The 26,613-nt window shown below is 41.5% G+C and overlaps 1 protein-coding gene across 5 annotated transcripts in view; it reads left to right on the forward strand.

Annotated features, from left to right (window-relative positions):
- The window catches only part of zfhx3b (zinc finger homeobox 3b), a 243,566-nt gene that overhangs the window by 198,319 nt on the left and 18,634 nt on the right, over positions 1–26,613 (forward strand). For 4 of the 5 annotated variants that reach the window (XM_056265742.1, XM_056265743.1, XM_056265740.1 and 1 more), the window contains one exon: positions 17,403–17,509. In XM_056265742.1, coding sequence (XP_056121717.1) covers positions 17,403–17,509 — 107 coding nt within the window. Of the gene's footprint in view, positions 1–17,402; positions 17,511–26,613 lie in introns of all 5 variants that reach the window. The other variant, XM_056265745.1, reaches the window with a different exon arrangement.

Genomic DNA, 26,613 nt, shown 5'->3' on the forward strand with positions numbered 1-26,613 from the left:
GTTAAAACTTGAGCACTTTTCTAGAGATCTCTTATGAAACTCAGTTGTGTTTACAACCAGGTGGCCTCAGCAAACTGCAAGATGAATTAAAAGTTTTAAATATTAAAACTTGTAAAATATTAAAAAGTAATCGAACTTTAATCAAAATTAAAATGTCAAAAATAAACAAATAAAACCAATCATTCTTCTCTTTAATTTCCCCTTAAAACCTGTTATTGAAGAACATGCAGTTGACAACCAATTCGATATATCGATAAAGTTTGAAAACAAGAAGCTTTGTCATAATTACAGCAGAAATATCTAGACATATACGGAGGGGAGGACCTTTGAATATTGTGTTGGACAAAGGGAGGCCTTTGAGTCAAAAAGAATGATAAAGAGTAAGTGTGAGTGTTAGTTTTTTTCTTAGTAGAAGCAGTAAACTCAAGCAAACCTCTCCATTTGCTCTCCATTTATTCTCATTAGTGTCTAGGAGAGACTATTGAGATATTAAAGAGCTCTCATTTGTGATTTTCCCACAAGATTGACTGCAAAAAAAGTAAAAAGCAACATGCAAAAGATAGCAAGAGAGATTATAACAAGAGAGGCGGGCGCTCCATCCATCTCTTGGACTGAAACCTATACTCCTAATTGGTGCTTACAGCGGGGCAGACCAAATAAACAGTAAGTAAGGTGTCTCGGTGGTGGAGGAATGTCAATTCTTGCAACTTGCTCAAGCCTGCACTCTGAATGGTTGTGTATTGACCCTAGCAGACCCCCGGAGGATACTCTAATTGAAAATTAATATTGAATCAATGCCGCAGGCCATTTGCATATTGATTATAAACATCCAGGAAGGCACCAAGTATGCGCAGGATCAATAGGGCCCTTCTGCAGCTGGGTGAGCACACTACATCACATGGCAGCTGCCTGCTCCGGAGGTTAATGACTGGCGCTTGTAGAGCTGCTCTTGTCAGGTGGAATCCAGCCATAGATTTGGCTTCCACATCTAGAACAGGCTGCTAGAGACAGACAGATGGAGAGAGGAAATGAGGTATGAGAGACGTGTCAGCCATTCTTGGGGCCAAACTGTTCTGTAGATTTCAATATGATTTAAGTCCGGTCTTTGTTAGTCCCTAATCCTATTTTTAAAGTGGAAGGAAATTTTGTAAAGGTCCAAATGAAATCAAAACTTGCTCTATCTCGGCTAAAATTACTAATATTCTTTTACTTACTCATAAATGCGTCACATTACGGAAGTAAAATGCACTGCAAATGGTGTTTAATAAGTAAATGTGTTTGCTTGAATGGAAAGGACGATTAAGGCCTGTCTTTGTGGCTTTATTTGAAGCGTTACACTTGTTAAAACCCTGCCGAACAGCACGGAGTGTTGATTTAGGAGGACACATTGACCTTGTTTTCTGCCCTGCAGTTGAACCATGAACCTACAGAAAGCAAATTATGGGTACATCTGTGAAGCCTGTGATAGCATGGTAACCTTGACTTCCTCTGTCTTTTGAGGAAAAGAGCATGATATGAGACGGATCAAACGGGCCTCGTTTTAATTTTGGTTGAACATTCACAGCATTACGAGACAAAGGAAAACAGAATCCAGCCCTTTAAGGTCCAGATTATGATTCAACACATGCATTCCTCTCCCCGACTCCCTGTAATGCTTTCCACATGTTGGACGGGGACAGACCAGAAGAGGTTGAGAGGGCAAATAAATGAGAAACGGAGAGGGTGAGAGTTAGCTGTGGAAAGAAGAAAGAGAAAGTTTGGCTGGATATAGTTTCTTCTCTAAACCTCTATAACACAACACACTGCCACAGGTGATGGCCTTGCTATCAATTCCCTGTGCAGTTTAGCCGCTAAGACACTTATCACCATTGCTATTGCTCATGCACATGGTGCTTACTCGTGCCATTACTTTTTCAATTATGATGATTTTCGCCGGCTGAAATTCACTGTAAAACCTAATAAGTTGGCAGAACTTCAAAATTTTGAGGTAATCAGTTACTGTACACATTTTTTAAGTTAACAAACTCAAAGATTAAAAGGATAGTTCACCCAAAAATGTAAATACTGACATTAATTACTCACCCTGAAGTCGTTTCAAACCAGTAAGACTTTCGTTCATCTTCAGAACACAAATTAATATATTTTTGATGAAATCTGAGATCTTTCTGTCCCTCCATTGACAGCTACGCAACTACCACCAAGAGATTGTAAAACTAATCCATATGAATTTAGCGGTTTAATCCAGATTTTCTGAAGAGACACAATTGCTTTATATGATGAACAGATTTAATTTAGGCTTTTATTCACAAATAAACATTCATCAACTTACACATTGTGGTAAACGGAAGCTCAAGCATGTTCGTTTGACGTGCGAGAACCAATGAGGTTCATTCTCGTGTTACGCATCACGTTTGAGCTTCTGCGAGAACCAATGAGGTTTGTTCTTCTGCGTCAAGCTGGTTCGGTTGAGCTTCTGTTTATGTTTGCTGATCAATGTTTAAATGTGAATAAAAGCCTAAATTAAATCTGTTCATCATATAAAGTGATCGAGTCTCTTCAGAAAATTCGAAACAGCTCAATTCACATGGATTCGTTTTACGATCTCTTTATGAAATTTTTGAAGCGTCAAAGTTTCAGTTGCGTAGCTGTCAATGGAGGAACAGAAAGCTCTCAGATTTCATCAAAAAGATCTTCATTTGTGTTTTCCGAAGATGAACGAAAGTCTTACGGGTTTGGGACGACATGAGAGTGAGTAATTAATGACAGTATTTTCATTTTTGGTTGCACTATTCCTTTAAGTTAGTGAATGTTAGTTGCAATTTATTTGAAATATTGACTAAACCAACTCATACAATGATTGCATTAACGTCATTAACTTTTTGGTTAACTGATAAACTGGTTAGCTGTAAAACTGCAACATTCAGTAGTAGAAACCCCTATAAATCCCAACATAACAGAACATTAAACACAATGAATGGTGATAAAAATGTTAGCCATAGCTAGAAATCTTAAGGATGCTCGCAAACTTTACCACCTCAGAGAGGCCAGACCTGAGATCAGACTGATCTTCTCCCATTTTTATAAGCAAGATCTGGATCTTACAGTCATTATGAAGCTGTAGACCATCTGCGCGAGTACCATCTCCCCCCGCAAGATGGACTGGCCTGCTCGGGAAGCCCGGAGCCGAGACCGGGGCCCTGGGAGCCAGGCTGCATCTGATTGCTTCATTACAAGCCCTTTCATTGACTTGGCTGCACTGAACTGATGAACTGAAGCAGTGGACAAGAGCACATAATTGGGAGAAATGAATTCTTATCACAGCTTTCTCATGAGGCCGCCAGTCCTGGCTGGAGCCATGTGAGGCTGTTTTTGCTGGAACTCAGACAGAGAGGGAAAAGAAAAAAGCAACAAAAAAAAAAAGAGGATCTGGGATGAGGCTTCCGCTTGTATCTGGTTTTGGATAAAGGGAAGCAGAATAAATGTGCAATTTGGGCTTAATTTGAAAGCGGAGGCAGCCTAAGCCTAGCCGGCCCGCCGTGAAAATCGCGCTTAGGCAACTGTCCCGTTCTAATACCTCATTGCTCCTGGTGGTATTAGAAGCGCTGTTGTTTTGTTACAACTAAAAAAGTCCAAAGGATTCTTCAGAGTCTAATGCACTCTGTTTATTTTCCTCCCAGCAGCCCCCGGGGGAGAGGCCTGTATTAGTTAGTGGCTTCACCCAGCTCATCTTTTCAGTCCACTCATCAGGCATGGCCGCCCCAATGTTTACCTGTGGGATGAATAATTAATGTGAGCTACCTGCTCCCTCATTTCAATGAGACAGACCTCTGGCTAATTAGAGAGAGAAGTCTTCCGCTCCAAGCCTCCACAGCGGGGACGACATCAACAGCAACAATAAAAACAGCAATAACAGGAGCTCTGTAAATAAAAGCAGGATTTAGCAGAATTCTGCGATTGCAGAATTTGGTGGAGGGATTGGTGGAAAACCATGGAACCAATTTAGGTGCAATGGTGGTCTCAAAGGAGCAGAATAATAGTTAATCCAATGCTTGCCCAAGAGAGACCAGTGACAAGCAGGCTCTCTCTCTCTCTCTCTCTCTCTCTCTCTTGCTCTGCAGAGTCAGCACAAAGACAGACACACACACACACACACACACACAAGCTACAGTAACCTTTCATTCCACAACATGCTGCTTAGTTGATCCTGAGACCATTAGCCTTACCGTTTCCTCTGAAAGTTGGAAAGTAATTGTAATTGCATGGCCAAGCAGTCCTCTCACACTCCATAAATTAATAAGAATATTTAGCTCGCCTGGCTGATGAGGCCATCAGCTGCTGATTTTTCATTGGTTCTCCTTATAGCCACCTAAACCACACAAGTTTGTACTTTACATCAGTAGCATCCTTTTTTGTTGTTGTTGCTATATTTAACAAATTGTTTGTATACCTCACAACATTTGGCCCATATTAAATCTATAATATTTATAATTTTTGTCTGATCTGATGTGGACACAGTTTATCCTCATCGCCATTATGGACAAAGGATTGATTCAAATTGTTTTGAAGTACCGGTAAATAAAAAAGATGTTATTAATATTAAATATTATTATAATTATTTATATATATATATATATACACACACCAGTTCTCGAATCTGATTGGCTGAGAGCCTTTTCCAGTGCGATATTAATAACAGTAAATTATGCATAATTACAAGTAACTAACCCTAAACCGAACCTTAACCCAAACCTTATAGTAAGTTCTTGTTAATTAATATTACTCGGTACTTATTTGAGTAAGTACAATGTAACTACGTCACTGTAAAAAAAAAAAAGTGTAACCTATCTTTTTCATTCACATATTAATAAAAAGTAAAAAAGATGTAACAAGGTTAGGGTTCTTTTTACTTCTTGTAATTTTAAGACAGCCAACGTGCATTCTAGCAAGGTTATTGCGAACATTCACATTTCTAGTCTTTTCCTTCTCTTTCCCTGAGCCAAAGATAACTCGCTGAGTAACAGGAGTGACTGTAATTATTTCTGTTCCTCTCTCCAGGAGCTCGTCACAACGCAGCGCTCAAACTTCACACTGCACCACGTGTCCTGTCTGTTCAAACTGACTCATGACACATGTCAGATGAAGCCAAACTCTTAAGGCTAGCCGAAGTAAATATGAAACCGAGTAATAGGTTTGTTCCGAGGTGAAGGGCTGCGCTTTCAGCTGTGGCCTTGGAAGGGAAACCAGAGACGCTTTTGGAGCAAATTACGATTGTGAATATCTGTAAAAGAGCAGACATTTCCAGGGCTGTCCTGAGTGCCGTGTGGCTGTAGTGTTAAACGGTGTGCAAGAAAAAATGTGATTATTTGCCATGTGTGACCCATGCTGGTGGAGCTGAATACAACCAATCTGACCGTAGAACTGTTAGTAGCCATCATTAGGGCTGAAGAAAAGATAGATAGAGTGAAGGAAGAGTGGATAGGAAAGGACGGAAAAGGCACAACCAAAATCCCAAATGTTGGCGTTGTTAGCGGCAAATGTTTTTTTCAAAGAATGTTTTTGAGTCCTTTCTTTCCAGTGAGCCAGTTGCCATACAGCAAATTGGTAAACTGATTAGACTGAGATTAGAGGCTGCTGATAAGAGATTGGATGGATATACTCTCGAGATTAAATGGATAACTAGATCGACTGATAGCTGAGTTGGTGCGTTGCTTCTCTTCCTCGACCTCCCCAGTTTCTATTGTAATTAAGGCTTTAAGGTGTGCATGTAATCAAATAAATAAATAATGCCTGAATTATGCGATAATGAATTAATACATTACAGGAGGAGAATAAATAAGCCCCAGCTAATTGCATAAGATGAGTCTTTTTTCATTAGCTTTTTGAGGGGAAATCTCATTATATGCATCACAAACTATAATCCTCCTTTAGAAATATGTAAATTTGCAATCATGGAAATAAATAAATAAAAAAACTGACAAGAGGAAGTAGAGACACTTTTGAGCAGCGTTATGTCATGTTCGCATTCTGCTTCCTTGGGCACCTCATTTGTCTCGACGTGACAAAAATTATCTTCGCCCACCAGTATATTTGATGAATTTTGACTGCTGTGTGTGTATTAAAATCAAAACAATCGTCTGGTTAACGATACTGCAGTAATTCTACCGTTTTATTTCATTTTTATTATTTTTTATTATTTTCAATCAAGATTCGAGTGAATAGTCCCTTGATGGACGCTAGGCTATCCTAATATTTGCCTAATGTAAGCTGCCGCAGCTCACTATTGTTACCACATACATTGTTTTTTCTCTGAAAGAGCGTTAGATGCTCTTAAGCACTGTCAATTTTCATTTTGCTAGTTACACTTTTCACCACATCATTTCCTAGATGAACATGTGCTCTGCGACCCTGTAATGAGAATGTAGTGTGACTTTAATTATGAAAAAATGAGCATTTCCTTTCATTTGGCATGAGCTCTGAAGTACAACGTTTTAGTTGGGCTGTGAGAATGCATGCATATACTAGGGCATATACTCATGCACAAAACACACACGCAAATATTAATTGTCAGCCGGATAAACATATCTATAGTAATTACATCAGAAAATGGAGATGGGGCCGATCATGTTGTGCATAATTACTGCAGAAAAACAATGCATGTCTATTAAGCGTCATTATAGAGCTTTCACGGATAGCAATCCAATTACCACTAGTTTGTTTCTCACTGTAAATAGGCACATTCGAGACAGTGCAGCTCCGCAGTGTCTGGGCGTCTCACGGCACTAAAAGAGCAGCGATTTTTAAAGCTGCCGTATTAGATATGTGACCATCAGCTGATCTGAGATCAGAGGGCAGGCTGGTTGTTGCCATGCAGCCGCGGGCATCTGATGGCTGCTGAATTATTTATCCCGACTGCAGGACGTTCGCCGCAGAGATCCAGACCCCAGTATGGCGACAACGGTCCTCACTTGTGGCCATTAGATGCCGTCTCGTTCTACAGAAGGAGAGTGTGTGTGCGGTGGAGGGCGAATAACGGGGGTTCGGGATGACCCCCCTGCTCGATTGCTTCACGCTGGGTTGACCCGAACACCTCTTTGTCACTAAAGAGAGTGAGCAAGGCGAGATTCTACAGATCAAAGTGCAGAACTTTTAATTAAGAAAGAGAAAAGGCTTTATTTGTACCGAAAAAAAGGAAGATAGAAGCAACCAGACATTTTCCTATTAAGGAGAAATGTCAAGCGCAGTGGTGAAGCGATAGTCTGCGCGCTTTCCTTTGTTGTCCCTCCTGACATTGCGGGCTAATTTTTCATGGTTATTTGAACTGGAAAATGAAAGAGAGGTTTGCGATTATTTCCTATAAATGACAACACAATCGCATTACGCTTCAGTACAAACACAGAGAGGATATTGCCTTTTCATATTTCATGTGAACGTAATGGATGGGTTATGCAAAGAGGCCCAGAAAGAAAGACAAATGGAGGAAGGGAGCAGCAAGTGTTTGATTTGTATTAGAAAATGGCCTGAAAGTGGGACGGATGAACCGTATTTCCCTTTTTTCAATAACTGGTGGCGGTACTGAGCTTGTTTTAAGTGCCTGCACAATGTAAAGATTGGATTTCTGTAGCGGATTGCTATTAGCTGCCACTGGGGGTGGAACTGCAGTGATCCGGTGTGTGTGTGCAGGGGGAAGCTTTTCTGTGTGTCCACACACCACTGCCTCTGCCTGGCTGTGTTCCGAATGGAATAGCTACTGGTGTACTGTTTACTACATATATAGCGTGATATATAGCATTCTGCGCTGTATGATCTGTTGCATATCTTCTGTTATTACACGGCTCTGTGGGATACTTTATTCTGATTGGTCAATCACGCCATCCAGCATTATGTTATTCCCCAATAACAACCAGTAAAAACTGATAACACAGGCTCATCCGGGTAACTGAAGTCAGCGCTATACGCTTGCTAGAAAAGTTATTTCTTTGTGGAAGTTTTGCGTTTGGTGAGCTAATAAAATATTAAAACTCAAATCAATATTTTGTGTACAATTATTTAATTATATCGTCTGGGTATCACAGACTCGCTCTCTTGTTTCATACAAACGCAGGCGCTGCATTTTGCAACAATTGTTTTGTACGCTTATAAGATAACAAATAAGTACGATTTTAAAACCGTTTCATCTTAAAGCAATATCTCATATCCACATAATTATTTATGTGGCTAAATGCCGTGTAATAAGTGGTATGACTGTACCATATCCCTTAAATGTCCGTCTAGTTTGAACTCGCTGCTTGCTAGCAACTGCTTTCTTCACGGAAGCTTTGCTTTTAAAGACCTAATAAAATATTTCAGCTCAAGTCAATATTTTGTGTCTTAAGGCCCGTTCACACTGGGACGAATTTCGCGCGCGATATTTGCCGACGTTTAACGCCTCGTGACTAAACAAAGGGCGCCAATGTGAGTGTGCACACCGACACGAAAAACGCCACGCGTAAAAGCGTCATTTTTTTTAAAAACGCCTCGGGTTAGTTTTTTTAGTTTGACGCGCCGCGTCAAAAACTATCCGACCAATGAGATTGGCGCTTTTACTCACTTGTCTGGAGCTTCTGAAGATACAGTAAAACACAACTTGGGGGCGCTCAAACACAAAACGGTCTTGCCGAGCACACATACGTAACGGCGCAGAAGATATACGCCAAGTAGCGTCTACACTGCCGAGGAGAAATAAGACGAGGAAGATGCAAGGCAAGATGAATGTAGAGCTGCTGGTCTCGTTGGTGTCGGAACATAAAGAACTATATGACAAACGCGACAGCGACTACAAACATCTTGATAAAAGAGAATGTAATGGAGTGGTATTGCAGAGCAAATGGGCGCCATCTAATGTCAGGGAATGAATTTGCATGTTCACTCGGCTCATTGTCAGCGAAAATCGCTTGGGTGTGAACACAAAAAAACGCGTTGAAAAACGCTGCCGAATAACGCGCTCCGATATTCGTCCCGGTGTGTACGAGCCTTTATTATTTACTTATGTGCCAAGTAGCTGTGTCATAAGCGGGATAAGGTATATCCAGCCGGTTGTTATCTCAGAATAAACCCCTTCAGGTTGATTCAAGACATGTCCTGATCACTCTGTCGGGGTTTATTCCGCGATAACAACCGGCTGGATGTACATTATCGCTTACGTATTCCATAGCCAGAAAATTTGCATGCCATCCACAGTACACAAAAGTAAGAGTAACATGCTATATTCCAATTCCAAAAACAAACCAACTTAACTTATGAACACTACACACGGGCGGCTCTTCCCACACCTCTCACGTCCTTCCCAGCTGCGAGGGTGCAGTGAAATCCCAGGGCTCAAACACATCAATATGAACCCCACTCTTATATTTCTAAAATAAAATTGATCAAGTCATCTGGTATTCATAAGCCTTAAAAATTCTGTTTTATCTCCTGGTCCGCTGACATAAACAAGCGGGTGGTGCTACACGGGGTCTTCAATTGCAGGACACACTTTTCCTACAGAACGCCTTGGTGCGTGCAGAGCCCACCTATGGCGGGATGCTGCCCTGTTTGAGTTGTGTTTACTTAATGTCTGTTTTTCGAAGAACGTGGACTCGTGTTGCATTATCCACACGGGAGCCGTGAGCGGCAACATGCGTACGCCGTAACGAACGCACGCCAAGGTGGGCCCTACATACATAGGTGCGTACGTTCAGACCGCATTGATTTTCTGAGCTAATACCTCTACAGAGTGATCCACAGGCAGATGGATGCACTACAAAGATATGCAAATCCCACGCTCAATATATCGACAGGCGGAGATCTTTCTCAGACGTCCCACTGTACCAGGCAGAGCAGACTAAAGAGAGACGTAAACAGATAAGTAGCTGTTAATAGACAGGCGCTGGCTTATACAAACATTGGACAAACCTTCCTGAACCTCCACAAGTCAAACAGTCAAACTTTTTTTTTTTTTTTTTTTTTTTTGGTAGGAAGTCCGGCATGTTGGTTGATGCGCCACCTAAATAGGGAACATTTGAATATGAAATATGAAAAGCTTGGAATATGAAAAGCAGCGATTGTATTGTGTTCTCACAAAGGGGAAATGTGATATAATGACATCTGAATTGTGTTTGAGAAAAACTGGTGTTTATTTTCTCCCGTCACTGTTTGTACATTAGCACCGTGTTCACATTCAAACACGTGCATTTCCACATCAAATATGACTGATCAAGTGGAATATCACATTTAATTCCGTAACAGATGCAATCTGTGTGTGTTTCTCTGTATGCAAACACTCCAGCTGGTAATTAAATTGAGTTTGTGGCCAGTGCCGTACACGAGGAGAGATGAGCTATGAACAGAAGAGCTGTGACAGTTTCAGGTTATATGATTTTTATGTCCCTTTTTACCAAATGAAAAATCAATACGTTTTTTTCCGGGTTATACATATTCAGTGCGCCGTCAAGCCCCAGCCCTTAATGGGAGGGGGATATCTGCTCGGCTGTCACAACTGTACCATCACATTTTCCGAGCCACTGGTGAATATATCAGACTGGATGTGGTTGCCCTTCTTGACTTTTTATTTTATTTTTCTCAGAATAACAGAAAGCAGTGTAGTATGAGATAAAGATGAAGAAGGAAAAGATAGGTTTGGGTAGAACGAGAGCAGTAGGCCAGTAGTGCGGTGCGGTGGCTGTTGAGGGACGCTCTGACAGTCCGTTCTCGCCTTTGTGCAGCAAAATGTCTCCAGGCGCAGGAGAGCAACGTTCATGCGGCCCTTCCAACCTCACAGTGCAAGGCAGAATAGGCACAGCACACTACTCTGCTATTAATGTGTTTTGTGTTTGAGAGACTGCTGTCAAACACTGCCTAATGGCTCCTGTGTGTGTGTTTGTTTGCACAAATGTCCCCACAAGGATAGTAAAACCTGAAATCACATACACTGTAGAGACCAGCATTCCCAGTGGTATTATCATTTCATGCCATGACTGTAGCATGGTATTGACACCATAGTTTTATACATATATAACAGTTGAGAGCTTGTAAAATCATTAATGTTTTGATTGTACTTTAAATACTCATCCATAATTGTTTTTTTTTTAATTTTTTTTAATCTGGGTACCTATGACCTGGCAATTTTAAAATAAAAGTCATGAAAATGTCTATTGTTATTATGGTCCCATTACTTAATGCATTAACTAACAATGAGCAAAACATTATTTATTCATCTTTGTTAAAGTTAATTAATACAAATATGACTGTTCATTATTAGTTAATGTTAGCTTGGGTCCACTTTTGATTTGAATAATGTATTGGTAAATGTGGAAAATAACAATAAGATTAATAAATGCTTTAGAAATATTTGAATTGTTATTTCGTGTTAACTAATGTAGTTAACAAATTGAACCTAAGTGTTACTGTAAATATTATTATATACTATACTATATTATATTAATAAAAAAAATAAGTTTCAATGCGATCGAATTGTTCTTTTAAGTTTAATGAATTGGTCAAACCGGCACACAAAACGTTCTGAATGATTAATTAGCCGTTCAATCTGAATCAAAATGATTTTTTTTTTAAATGTGTATAAAGTAAAATGACGGGACATGTCATAGATATGTATTGGATCGAGATGAATGACCAAAGGCATTCAGCTGACATGTGTACATAGACAAGCAATTAAAAAAAAATAGCTTGGACAAAATGCAGACACGCGTCCTGTTAGAACAGCCCCAACACGGTAAACCTGCCTTCTGTTTATTTATGTATTTCACTGTAATTTTGTGCGAGCGGTGTGATGTATGTCACTTTCAAGTCACTTCCTCATGATGTCAGGCACAGATCAGAAGCTATTGGAAATGTCAAGCTTGTGATGCGATGTCACATCGGGTATCGAAACGAAATGATGTCTGTTTAGAAGAGGAGGATTTGACAGTGCCGGTGTAAATTCGATTTCCCCTGATTAGCCGTCTCCTTCCGCCACAGACTGCGCCAGTAGGTGAGCCGTCCACTGAAATGGCCAGTGATTTTGAAAGGCTTGGGGGATCAAATTAAGTGTTGCGCAGAGGGCGTGTGGGGTCGGCTCGGAGGGTGTATGGAGAGCCGACGGGGGAGGGGTGACGCAAACCTCTTGTTCTAAGGCAGAGTGAGCTTTCCCTTCTGTTTGTGATCAACTTGAAGTTTAAAGTTTGCTAGCTGTTAGCTAGCCCACCCTCCTCCTCCTCCTCCTCCTCTTCCTCCTCCTCCCGCGCCTCCCCCCTCTGGCGCACAGCCCCATGGAGACACAAAGTATTCATTCACATTTAGATTTGGGGGTCACGACAGGGCCAGTGCTGAGCGAACGCCATGGCTTCTGGAAGGCAGGTCAGGAATCTAGCACATAACTCAGCCCCGCTCCGATACAGAGCCACGGCCCTTTAAACCAAAGAGGTATTTAGCTTTTCTTTTTTCGTGCTAGAGGTGAGTGCGTGCTTGTTTGAGAGTGTGTGTGAGTGATAAAGACCGACAAACACGAGGTTGTCCTGTATTTTGGGGTGTGTGTGAGAGAGGGAGGGTGTTGCCGTTGTTTGGGAGTGTGGTCTCCATTTGCACTATGTTGGTCTCGCTGACGTTTGCCTGACTCATGCTCTGTGTTTATGGTGACGGAGGGGTTTACCCAGAGTGCATTGTTTTGAATGGGTAAACTGTTTTGCTTCAAAAGCAGTTTTGGAGAGCAGCTTAAATATTTGGTCATGAAGTTCTTTTTCATGTCACGATTATGTGGTTATGTTCGCTCACAGCATTTATTTTCTAAAAAATGAGTAATGAAGTGGCTTTGACTGGAAGACATTCTTAGTGTTTACTTTGACTTTTTTAGTGTTTACATTAGTTTATTCCAGATTCTGATTGGCTGACAGATATGCCAAGGTGATTTTTTTAGTTTTCTGTAACTTCACGAAATGAAAGTTCGCGTTCACGCTCTCAACTAAAAAGGTGTTTATCACCATTCACACATTGTGTAGAAGTGAATTTTATCCTGGACCGCTATGTTGATCTGCTTTCATTTAAAAAAATTCAGCGGCCAATCATCAATTAGTCCTGACTTATTGTAATCCATTTGGTGGACAGTTTCAGAAGGGTTTTCACCCATCCAGTGATGGTGTCTACAGATTGCGGCTGGCCTGGGACGAAGGCAGTGTTTTTTTGTGTGTTGTGGTTTAGAGGGGGGTCCTGTTTGGGGTGGGAGGGGCACGGACGGGGCCAGAGAAGTGCTGATATGAGGAGCGGACAAAGCGTGAAAGCCCCCAGCATGGAGCCTATGTCCCATTGTCCCGCAGAACCCTTCTGTCACTTTCATTTTACACCGCGCTCTCCGAAGTCAGGACAGCTTTGATATAGGGAAGGGGTGCGGGAAGGGATGGCGGGGGGCCAGAGGGGGGATCTCGTAGGAAAATAAAAAAACAGGACAAGCAAGGGAGAGAGAGAGAGATAGAGTCCGTGAGGTGTGAAATAAGATTGCTTTTTTATCCAACAGTGCAGCGTTAAAGACAAGGAAACTGTCTGTTGTGGGGCAAAATAAGGGGGAGAAAGCGGTATATGGGGGGTGGAAGACGAAGGGGAAATGTGGCCCCACAGACTTACAGTGATGTGCGCTGTGACACCTGGTTAAAATGATAACCAGTGCTTCGGTAATCCTAATGAGAGTAATGAGAAAGAGCAGCCGCTCACAGAGAGACTGGCTCACATCGTTCCACTGCGCTCTGGCTGGAGGAAAGGTGAGGCGAGGCAGGCCAGAGACTCGCCTCGAGAGCCAATTCTAGACCTTCAGAGGATCCCAAGAGCTTCTAAGGTACGGTCACTCAGTGTGTACGCGTTTTGGAGAGCGCCAGGCTGATTCCTGATGAGTTCGATGCTGGGTTTGTGGTATGAGTATGCACACCGGCCCTTCGGTCTGGGTAGGAGAGGCTGGATGAAGCAGTGGTTAGCATGTATTATTTATTTGGCGGTTTGTGCCTGTCAGTATGATTAGTATGTGTGTAATCACCATCCTTCTGGGGAAACGGGGGAAGGCAGCTCGGCCTCATCTGAAGGTAATCGCGCTGTCTTCTGAGTCTCATCGCTTGGCGCTGACTTCCTGTCTAGCATCTGCTTTTGTCATCTCCACATATTTCTCTGTCCGCGATCTGTATATATTTGTCTGTGCCTTTCTAACCTCTCTGCCTTCATCTGCTCTGTGTATGTCTCTTGCCAATTTCTCTTCCTTGCTTGTATAGGGTGACACCTATAGGTCAGCGTGAGATACTGCATGCTGAGAGAGGCTGTGTGTGCTGGGCATGCGGTTTGAATGCTTCATCTGCAGTTCTCTCACACGTTATCATGCGTTTCTGAGTCCGCCGAGACGACCTCCTTACAAAATTAAAGTCCATTTTCTGTATCCCTCCATGTCTGGCTTTGTTGAAATGTTGTGGTATTGTGTTTCCTCCGAGAACAGACGTGCTTTGTAATTCCAGGCGCTGCGGTGGGCTCATTCGGTTGGCGTGATTAGATTAAGGCAAAAGTTAATATCACTGTACGAGGACGGGTTAATGAGGACGATTAATTAGAAAGCCTAACCTTCAGGGTATTGTCCTTTACATTTTTAGGATTTGGGTTAGCAAATGGCCTCTCGCCATAGCTGCGAGTGCTTCCTCTTAATCTATTTCCAGGCCAGATCTATGACTACATTTGGGTGGGTCCTTTCATTTGCAGCTTACTCTAAGGCCACTTGTGACCTTTCATTAATTATGGCTGGCCCGGGTTTAATCATTGTGTACTGCGGTGGTGGTGGAGATGAGGAATAGGCACATTCATTTGCCTCTTAGACACACGGCCATGGAATTAAATGTCCACCTATCTGAGTACTACTGCGGGGAGGGTGGTCGGCTTACAGTCAGGGAGCGAGATGTTGATGACAAAAAGGTGAGAGATGATTTAGGGTGTCAGCTGTTGCATGAAGCGACTCTCTATTAAGAGAAGTAAGTGTGCTAGAGCAGGAATTAGACACACTGGCGGCTCTTCTAGAGGTGTAAAATCTACCTGGGGATTATTTTGTAATCTGGCTGCTTCTGACTCCATATCATATAGTAATTCCCAGCCTGGAAAGGTGGATTTATCTAGACTACAGTGCATGTTGCTTTCATTTTTTTTTTGCCTTTCCAGCCCATTACTCAGCCCAATGCTGGGTAATGTTGGTTTGTGGAGAACGGAAATTGCTTGTTGCCTTGGGAACATAACAGAAACAGGCACGTTTGTGAAATAATGACATTTTCTATATGTATATATAGGCAGTTATTCCACTGAATCAGTGTGGGCTCTTGAGTAATATGGGCTAACTGCATAATCCATACTGCGATCAAGCTCTAGGTGCCTCATCTACACCGAACACAGGTGCACATCTCTGTGTTTTTGCTTTTCGGAGCTTTCGTGGTTGTTTTTAGAAAGAAAAAAAATGAGACTGAGATGAAATGAAATGAACAACAGTTCTGTTTATCTACCGGCCCCTTTGTATCTGCACTCCTGTAGGTTATTATTTCATAATTTGCCTGTTATGCTGAAAAACTAACACGCGTAGTTTTATAACCTTGCCGTGTACGGAAGACTCTGTATACCAGTGTTTTCTTGTGTAATTACTTTCTCCCAGAATGCCACAGCGGAAACCACAGCGATTGTAGGCTTTGGCAAACGGTCTGCTCCAGTCGTGTTTCCTCTTGGTGCATCAATAATTAAAACAGTGCAACAAAATGCAGAATTACACATAGCAATCCACACAAGACCATCAGATGTAAATGGCTTTAACTGCTCTAGATACACACACACGCTCACACACAAATGGTTTCTTGTAGCACATTAAGTCAAGGAGATGGAAATGTTTAGAGATGTTGATGTATTACTCGCAGCGAGAGAGTTATGGCGGAGGCGTTTATTAAATACGCCGCTCCATGTTCATGCAGAGACCAAAAAAGCGTTTTTGAAGAATGATGGATTGAGGTTGTACTTTAACAGTTCTAAAAACCGAACACTGATGAAAATAAACTTTAATGGATTGCGGGGCGGCCTTTTTTTTTTTTTAAACGGCTGGTCCGGATTCAAGTCGCGTCCCGGGAAGGCTCCTAAAGTGGCTGGAACGTTCTTCGACAATAAAAGCTGTTTTAAGTTAAGGGTTCCAATATTGTCGTGGAATAGCGCTCTTTGAGCGTGGAGATGAATATTTGAACAGGATATTTCAACGGCCGTTGTTGTCCTGTCGATACATCAATAACCCACCTGATAGAGTGTAGAGTGCAGGGGGAGGCATTTTCAAAAGAACATTTAAGTACATTTGCTGAGAATTAGCTGACTTGTGTAATAACTGATAAGGCTTATTGACTGCCATGGACTTTACTGTTGCAAAATCAATGTTTGTGTGTGCTAGCCACGGTACTTTTAAACAAGCTCGGCCCGGGAAAGGGGGTGCTCGGGGGGCACGAGGTGGGAATAAAAAGGATTGATGCCCATTTTATTATCTGTTCTTCAGCATCTTCTCTCTGTTACTTACACATGGCATTATTGGAGATCCATTGTTGGGAGTTTGCTGCCTTTAAATGGCCTAATATATTGAACAGGGGGCTTTTAAGATGGTTACAGGGGGTTTCTGCATTTGACTTGGCAAAATAAAATGAATTGTGGGCTGAGTTTTAAATATTTATGGGTTTTTTTTCTTTCTTTGCATTACCTTGGGTTTTAAAAATGAACTTAACCCGATATTGGTGAGCGGCCCGCAGCAAGGGACTGTAATTATGAACGTTGGGAGAGGTACTAGAGAGAGCGACGCACAGAAACTCTCCTCTCTCTCTCTCTCTCTCGATACTCGCACAATTATTTTTTCCTGTCTGCATGCTCAGAGCCGCTGTGGAAAATGTGTGTATGTCTCTACCACATGTGTGCGGTTTGCTGCAGTTTTATGTTCATATTAAACAGAGGAAGCCATAAAGATATTTGTGTCATGGTCCTGCATAAATGAAGAATTATAACTGTGGAGTCGAGGCTCGTTTTAAAAGAAATCTCTATAAAATGATGCCATCAAAAATATAAGACATTATGAAAATAATCATGTGCTTAAAAAGAGTGAAAGATATAATGTTGGAGATACAAATATATTATTACAGAAAAATGCAAGTGCATATATAAAATCTTGCAATTATATTTTGTGTAATTATATGGTCTAGTGTCTATGGTAGGGGAGAGAAGTGTCTGCTTTGTCTCATAACCTTGTAAATGGTTGTCAGAGAATGTAATTGTTGTGCGCTCCTATAGAAAAAAATGCTGCCGTCCCTTTAAGTGCTTCCACCAATTCTGATGGAGTGCTGATTTACATATCCCATCCTCTCCTCCCCCTTCAGGAGAGCTGAGTGAGGATGTGGAGGCTGCCAGTGAGACCACCACAGATCAGGAGGACCAAACCAAAGACAGAGAGAGTGGGGGGGAGAGGGAGCTCACCAAAGGGACAGGTAAGCCCTATCTTTCCAATTCACTATACAGGGAGTCCATTACAACAAGGGACTGCTAGATTTTTACATACATTTATATTCCACAGCTCCAGTGTAGTGGCTTATTAAATAAGGTGATGTTTTACCACAAATATTTCAGTGCGCTTTAAGAAGCTACTTTTTTTTTTTCTTCTTCCAAGAATCAAGCTTAATTTTATGTTTTATTTCTCACCCCTGAGGATTTAGTTGGAATTCCCAGGAAAATAAAATGTAACCCTGGTTACGGCGGATCTGTTCAAGTGACAAAAACACAAGTCAGGGCCTACGTACAGAGTTACAGAGCAGCCATGTGTCTGAACACATGTGACCGTGTTCTCTGCCTCACACACACACACCTCTGAAGAATGCTATCAGATAGGAGTATTTTGCAGGCTGGGATTGGGGGCGGTTGTGGCAGGTGCAGGTGTCAGGTTTCATGGAGAGGTGTGGTTTAAGAGGAGGGGGGCTGCCTGGGGTGTTGGAGTGGAGTGGAGTGGAGTGGAGAGCAGAGAGACGCCTGTGGAGGTGTAAGTGGAGATCAGCGGTGCGTTGCTGTGCTGCTGATGTGTTCGGAAAGCTGCGAGGGCCTGTAGCACGTGCTGTGTTACGAGCTAGTGTGTGTGTGAGAGAGAGAGAGAGAGAGAGAGAGAGAGAGAGAGAGAGAGAGAGAGAGAGAGAGAGAGAGAGAGAGAGAGAGAGAGAGAGAGAGAGAGAGAGAGAGAGAGAGAGAGAGAGTCAACTGGCTTCTGGTTTGTTACCATAGTCATATGTACCTGAGCATGAAATGTACCGCATTAAAAAAGGGGGGTAAAACTTTACAATAAGGTCCCATTAGTTGACTTAGACACTAAAATGAACTAACTATGAACAATACATTCGTTACAGTGTTTTTTAATCTTTGTTAATGTTTGCTAATATAAATACAGCTGTTCCTGTTATTCGTGTCAGCTCAGGTCCCTTAAATAATAATAACAGATACAACTTTTGATTTTAATTATGTATTAGTAAATGTTCAAATTAACAATAACTTTAAAGATTAAAACATGTTTTAGAATTATTTTATATTAGTTCATGTTAATGAATGAAAAGGTTAACTAGAAAACAGATATTCGGCTGATTGTAATGTCATATAAATGGCGCTATATTCTTTAAAACTTCGACTCTCGCTGAAATTAAAGTCAAGATTTGTTACAAAAATAGTTAGTTACAAACCCATATATTTAATAAAGTGCAGAGGGAAGTTTGAAAAGATTTAAATGAATCAATTTAAATATATAATCATGATTAATCACAAGTTTTTTTCAGTTCTGTTTTAGGGCAAGTAAACAAAATAATGTGTGTCAATTTGTTTGGATGACGCTCTTTGAAGAATATATGTACTACTTGGCTGCACAGTACTGATTAATTGAGATCTTCTATTTTAGGTGAATTTAATAATATGATTAATTTTGCTGAATGATATCTATAAATGATTTGATAGGAAAGCACTTATGGGTTGTCTCAATGAAGATATACTTAATAATAATAATAATAATAATATGGCTAAAAAAAAGCTACTTAGGAAACAAATCAGTATATGCATGCATGTGCAGTTTGGACTTTAAGCACTAGTCATGTCCTCTGACAGGTGCATGCTGGTCTGAATGTGTTGGATGTCCATTTTTGTATGCCATCTTGCGTTTGAAGTTCCATTCACGAGGAGGAGTTCAATTCATGCCAGTGCAGAAGCCGTTTGATTGTGTGGTGGAAGTAGTCAGAGCGAACACCTGTCTGGAACAAGGGTTTTCACAATAGCTGTACCTCACAGGCGACAGGATATACTTAACTTCATTCTTCATGATAGGAAAAACAATTTTAGTCCTTTGCATGTTCCACATTTGATTATTATTATCATTACTTTTTAAATTCCAAAACTACAGCAAAAAAAGTTCATTGGAGCGTTTGAAGGCAAATCTTTTAAAGCGCTGTTTGATTCTTTTCCAACTTTCATTTTAAATGAGGCTGAGTTGTTTGTGCACTTTGAGCGAGTGCCACTCAGCTTTGATGGGGAGAAATAATGATATGCATCGCCTGCCTGAAAATGGCTAAAAGTATATTTTAACACATCAAAATAAAGCACTTTAAAAAGCATTAAAATGAGCTGTTTGATTAATAATTCAGCCGTTACCTGTGGTGCCGAAGAAGACGACTATTGCGCATTAGGAGCCCTGCGTCTTTTCTGAAAGGCATGCAATTCCATACAAGAATATTCAATTCTTTTCCTCCCCCTGTCAGTTGCTAATCACCAAATAAGTGTGTTTCTGTGTCTTCACAAAGGAAAGATGTGCTTGCATATGAAAAATTTACAGGCTTCCCAGCAGCTTATTAGGAACGCTTAGTTAAAAATAGCGTGCATTAGGAAGCCAGGTCTAGGGTGCCGTTTGATGTCTGAGGAGAGGTGGAGAGGGGGAGGAAGGAGTGACGGGGGTGGAAGAGTGAAACCTGGCGGTGTTGTGATCTAAGATACTGGTGCTGCTTTAATGGAAGCTCTTTTATATTCTTTTTCTAATCGTGTTTAGAACTCACTTTCATGATTGACGGACAGAGCGGCGTGAGACGGCGCTACGAGAGGCTTTCTGAACCCCTGCCTGGGAAGCACTGGAATGCTTTTAGTAAACAGAGGCACTCTTGTTTTGGCTGGAGATTGTCTGAGAATGTGTCAATGAGGAGCCGCTGGACTCGGTCGCGATGGGGACGTGGCTAACCTGTTATTTAAAGGCACGCATCCGGATTTGAGTCACACTGTCAAAGCGGGCTGTTATTAGGGCCTGTCATTAGTGTTGTTGAAGTTTTTCCTCTCATCCTAGTCATGCGAACACCGAGCGTTGAAATGTGGGAGCGCTTCACAGATGACACTCAAGTTGAGCGTGTTAGTGCCAACCGAGTTAAGCCGCAGCCGTTCCTGATGGGTCTCAGTTGGTGCATGTTGGGTATCTTTTAAGCATGTCAATACATACAAGGAAAAATATATGTTTAATTGTAAGAGCTAGAACTAGAGAGAGTAAATGTAAGGTAAATTGCTAGATTCCAAAAGTATTTGTTAATAAATACATCAAATATTTGATAAAGGTGAGCCCTGATCATTGGGTGAACATGGTTAACATTAGTGCAATGGGATGATGGGGCTTTATTGAAGCAAGAAGGCTGGATATGGGGCAGAAAATAAGGATAGAGGAAGTTACGGATGGACAGAGAAAAGGGAGGATACGTGGCAATGTGGAGCTGAAAGAGATGAGCAAAATTGTTAATTCACTTAAGGACTAAGGAGCAACCACAATATGATTTGAAATGTGTTTAACATAAATATAGGACGGGAGGGGGTGGTTTACAGGCGACTGCCGTCCTCGGCAGGTTTATGAATATTTCCTCCCAACCCCCAACTTTCAAATCACTGGGGTTATAGAGAGGGAGGGAAAATAATCTGATGCAGGTCAGACGCTATCTGACACGCCAGCAGCAGCCCTCCAAATTGGTTCCGTCTCTTTTGCCTTATGCATTTACTTAAATATATGAATGTCCGTGATTGGATGCACAGGGGACGGTGTGTATTTGTGTGTGTGTACAGGAGAAAAAGAGACGGCAGTGAAAAGGACGGCAAAATAATTGTCCTCTGACTGCAAGGTGAACATAAGCACCCCCTGGATGCAGAGGAAGTGTATTACAAGTTTCCATCTCTAGCATTATTTCATTGCCTTGATGTCCACTCTAGCCGTGGCGTGTTATAATCGTAGTAAATGCAACCGTAGCTGTCAGGGTTGTCAGCTGACTCGGTGAATATCACTGAAGAAATGGCATGAAAACTGTCATGATTTTTATGATGCCATATTTATTGCATCATCCTGAGGGTGTTTTAAGATGAATTTCCCAGGTAGTGAAACGATCTGAAAAGCATGTCACTGAAGTTCTTCCTAACGCCCTGTCTCTGAAACAAAGCATCAATCAAAGCTGTTTTAAAAGCACCAACGCGTTTGCATATTCATATCGTGTCCTTTAAAAGCATGTCATCCCTTCAATTAAAATCATTTTTGTCTTGAGGACTAATAGGCTATAAATTGTCCTTGTTTGTGAGCCAGCGCTCACATAGACCTGTGTTTATGAGACTTACTCCCTGTATTCTAATTGGCATGCCGTCCTGCGAGAGAGAGAGAGAGAGAGAGAGAGAGAGAGAGAGAGAGAGAGAGAGAGAGAGAGAGAGAGAGAGAGAGAGAGAGAGAGAGAGAGAGTTGCATGTATGGGTGTCAGTGTGTGTATGTCCTCTAAAGGTGATTGCAGCATTAGCTCCCGCCTAGCAATTGGAAGATTAATAACACGTCCACTAATTGATATCTCCTTTTAATTTCTTCATTTTAAATTTGTCTTTGTAGCAGTCACGCCTGTGGGGCTACATGGGCACTTCCTTTGCAGAGCCATGGAGGTGGTCCTTTCATTTAATAGTGGGTTATACACCAAGGGAACTGTGATATGATAAGCCGCAATATGGAATGGCGTTGGCGTCAGGCTTTGGTTGTAATTTTCTTTATTTGAAATTAATTGATGCAGAGTAATTACCTGAGAAATATGAGGTGAAATGGAATATAGCCCTTTGTTGCTCAGGGCAGCATCGCAGCCTGCAGATTAAAAAGAGGAGGGAAAAGGGGGGAGGGGGGGGGGGGGGGGTGGAGATGAGCAGAAAATGATAATATTGGGTTATTGTTAGCTGTGGTAAAAGTGAATGACTTATAGCGCTGGGGAGTTGGACCGCTCCTTTGTATTAATGGTTAAATAGCAGAGGGACTAGGAGGAGAACTGTCATGAGTGAGGTCTGGGGAGAAAAGTGGGAAAGACAAGAGAACGAAGGAGGAGGTTTGACCTCCTGAAAAGAGAAGCATGGGATGGTGTTGTTCTGACTTTTTAACTAGTAACCAGCTACTTCCATGGTCAACCAGCTTACCCAGAAGGACCGTGCTGGTTGATCACCTCTGGTCCATCAGCTAAAAAAGTTATTTTCTTCCTTAGTACTTGGTTTCCAGTACAAATATCTAAACATTGTTAAATCAAGATACATTGACTAGAGAAGTAAAATGACCTAAGATTTTAAGTTTTCTGAAAATTAAGTGAATTTATACTTAAAACAAGAAGGAAAAAAGTCTGTCAATGGGGTAAGAAATATAAGCAAAATGAAATATATAAGAAATATATCATCTTAATATACAACCTTAATAAAAACTTTTTTTTTTCAATGTAGACTAGGACCAAACCATCTATAAACCACTATTGAGCATGTTGATGGGTTGCTGCTGATTGTGTTGGAAAGTGGTCAGGCTTTTTGTAGGACTCATTATGTCCAAGTATAGACTTGCCTTTTTTTAGGAGCAAAAGCTGGGCTGGATAAAGTAAGGATGAATTGATCACCTGACGTTTACCATGCCTTCTTGGAAACACTTCTGCTGAGTTTTCGCAAATGCACATGATGCACTCCATATGCCGGGGGAAATAATTTTTCTACTCTTTCCCTGTCCGCCCACTTGCAGTGTCCAGTTAGTCTCGTAGGAGATGACTTCCCAAGGACACCTGGGTAATGATATGATGGCAGCTGTGGTTACATTTGTGGACATTTTCAGTGGCGCAGGACTTGTTGCGTTATTGCTGTCCTGCTCGTGTCAGTCGCACACTTGTCCGGTGCCTCCCTTCCATGAAAGCGCTTCACGTCTCTGATTTAGAGGCTTAGCACTCAGCACTGACAGCCTCCTCTGGCTGGCTGAGAAATGCTGCTCAGCTCCAAGGCTTGAGAAAAGGTGCCAAAGTCCAATTCACTTACGGGACACTCCAGAACAAAGACCTCCTGCTTACGGAAAAGGCCCATGAATTAATAATCACCTAATTGACTTTTAAGACTTTTTTTCACTGCTTCTCCTTTGGCTTTTGTGATGTCAGATGAAAGTTGGGGCGTTGTCGCTGTCTCTGTGGGTTTTGCTGCAAGCGTGGTCTACTGCTGAATGGTAGAATTGAGGTCAGATGTACAAATACTACATTAGGATGCATTCGAGAAGACTGATGTAGTTCCCACTCCTTTAAATACAGGAAAATACCTCCAGAAAAAAAACTAATGCTAGTCATTTTTGTGTAACACTGTTTCTGTGAGGGCAAAATCCATTTTTGATATGTACTAAAATATCAGTTATTCTATCAGTGTACGAATCAGGGTGCTATTTTCCCATTTTGAGATGATTCATGTATGTCAATATTTGGGCATTTGGAAATTAATCAATATAGACAATAATTATGCTTTTTGAGATTATTTATATTGAATGATATTTAGACATTTTAGGTTTTATGATCTGGGAATATTTATTTATTTATTTATTTATTTTTAAAGTTGCCAGCCACCGGCAGCGTTTTTGATCATTTACACAAAAATCATTATCATTAAATCATTAAATACATGTGGCCACCAGAATAGTTTGAGGCATGAATATCCAAACATGCAAAATATCAAAAAGAAAGATCAGAGCCTCTGCTTTAAAAATAAATAAATAAAAAATTTAGCTTCATGCATTTTTATCAGCACTTGATTGTAAGTTTCATTAAAAAAAGCAACATTTTAAACAAAAAGCTGAGAAGAAAAATCGCAACATGCATAAGCACTCTCTTTTTTTTCTGCTCCTGTTTTGCCTTTATTTTGATTCAGAGATGCAGAAAATTCCATCAATGGCGGGGAAGGAGTTAAAAAAATAAATAATATTTTTTTAAATATATATATACAGTTTTTTAAAAATAAATTTTAACATGTTTGTTCAGTTTAATTCATTTTGTGTTCATCTCCTTTTACGTTTTTAATACCCTGCTTTTTAAGATTTGGCGTTTGAAAACCCATATTGGTCAACGACTAGCACACAGTAAACATACCGGAGCCTGACACACATAGCCAGGTTCATGAGCAGAGACCAGGGAGAGGGAGGGAGGGGGGGCGAAAGAGAGACCCCCGCCTTCAGGTTCTGGTCATGGTCTCTAATAACGGATCTGACCTGCTCAGATGTCGAGGCATGTTCCTGCGGCCGCCCAACCGTGCCGAACACACACGCATTGCACATGCCAACAGTCCGCTTTCTTTGCCTGTTTATTGGTCTCCATTTTGTTCCAGCGTGCTCTGTGATGATGTTTTCCCCCGCTTTTCTCCCTCCGTCTCCAGACAACAGAAAACAGGATACGGTAGCTGGGCTTTAGTCACGGGGGTTTGGTGGCAGAAGTGGGTTTTTGGGGCTTTTTAAAAGCAAACAATTGATCAGATTTATGGAGTCCTAACAGGGCGTGACGAGGTGCGGCTATGCCCAGAGGCAGCGGGCTGCTCTCCCCTCCACACGTGCTGCAGGCCTCCGGCAGGCAGCTGCTCCCCTGACCTCACGCCATTCACGTGCAATAGTCTATTAGACAGAATTTACACAAAAAAAACATTTACAAGTAATACCCAAAGAGTGTACCTAGCCCCTCTTCAATCATACTTAGAGTCACAGGCAATTGTTTTGTTGGTTTGTTTACATGTATTTATCTTAAGTGCATTTAGCATAAAAGCATTAGCTGATTTTCTATGTTTTAGGGTCTATTCACAACAGGAAAGTTTGCTAGTTCACTTGCTTTGGTCTGGACCAAATACAATGTTGAATTTTTTTGTTTGGTGTGGTTCCCTTTCACACTGGCCTTTTTGCAAGTAAACCAAAATGTGAGAACAAAACCACATGTGTGCTAAGGTCATCCATTCATTGGACAGAAATTCACCTTAAACAAAACCGTACCAGAATTCGTTTGGAACCGGACCGAGACCACCTCTTCAGCTGGGTCTCGGTACAGTTGTTTGGTCCACACCTGAGTGTGATTGCTGTATTCACACCTGCCCAAAAGATCCGCACCCAAGGGAGAAACGATCTTGAGTTGGATTCAGTCGAACCAAACAAGACTTAGAGTATCTTTAGCCACTTGTCTTACTCTCTGCACTTGCTAACAAAAATGTACCATGGTAACCATGCTTCCACCACAATACCATAGTTACTTTTAAAACACAATCATATAACTTGGCCTTCAAATTAGCATTAGCAGTTTTGAAGGAATTCATTTTTGATGATAGTGGTGGCTGATACCAAGTTTCCACAGTTTTATTGTAGTACGAATAACTCTAACTAACTATGTGTTTTGGTGGACAATTTGGTTACCAACCAGGATCATCTCCTGGTTGGTGGACAATTTGGTTACCAACCAGGAACATGTCCTACAAGGAACATGAAAGGAGGTTTCCTGAAAGAAGGTGCACTAGCACACGATAATAGAGAGGCTAGGAAGAGTCAAGGGACTGCCACAGTCACAGTCACTGTCAATAGGAGCAGTGCAGTAAGGAGAAAGTGGACAGTGTCAGGACTGAGAGTGAAGGTTAATGGCAAAGAAAGGGAGGTTCCTTTGTTTAACATTTCCTTTGTTTATTGGTGGATGTGTCTAATGGGATTGGCCATGACTGGACCTAATAGGGCAGCAGTGGCTGATTGGGGGAGTCTCTGGGAGCCGCATCAGGCAGCGTTCCCCAAAGTAGGGCCCCCCACCGAAGCCAGCTCTCAGCTGCCCTGCCCTGATTGGACCTGACACTTTAATGTCTGGCAAAGGAACATGGTCAGCCCGGCTTAAACTGACCCCCACACCCCTCCCCACAATCCCCTGCTCTCAATTTGCCCTTTCAGGACTGGACAAATCATGCCAAATTTAACTCTTTATAGCCTCGTTATGGGACGGCGAGAGAGAAGGGTGTCTTAAGTTTCACTGTGAATTCTTTCCCTTAGAAGTGTGAACAGTGTGTTCTCTTGACTCCTCTCTGGCTGAGAGTGGATTTACTTTTCATACAAGCTTTTTTTATTATTATTATTATTTGGAGCTCTGATTACTCTGTATTGACACCCCAAGTTTGTTTTCTTCAGTTTTGTTGTAATTTTGTTGTTCCCAGATACATTCTGGTTAGCTAAGCACTAGGCCTGTTCTGTTTACGATTCACTCTGTCAGTATAGAAAGTGAAAAGACTAGCACACATTGA

Source organism: Rhinichthys klamathensis, unplaced genomic scaffold (genome assembly GCF_029890125.1).
Source record: "Rhinichthys klamathensis goyatoka isolate OS25496 unplaced genomic scaffold, OSU_Roscu_1.1 h1tg000240l_1, whole genome shotgun sequence".
Lineage (NCBI taxonomy): Eukaryota > Metazoa > Chordata > Actinopteri > Cypriniformes > Leuciscidae > Rhinichthys > Rhinichthys klamathensis.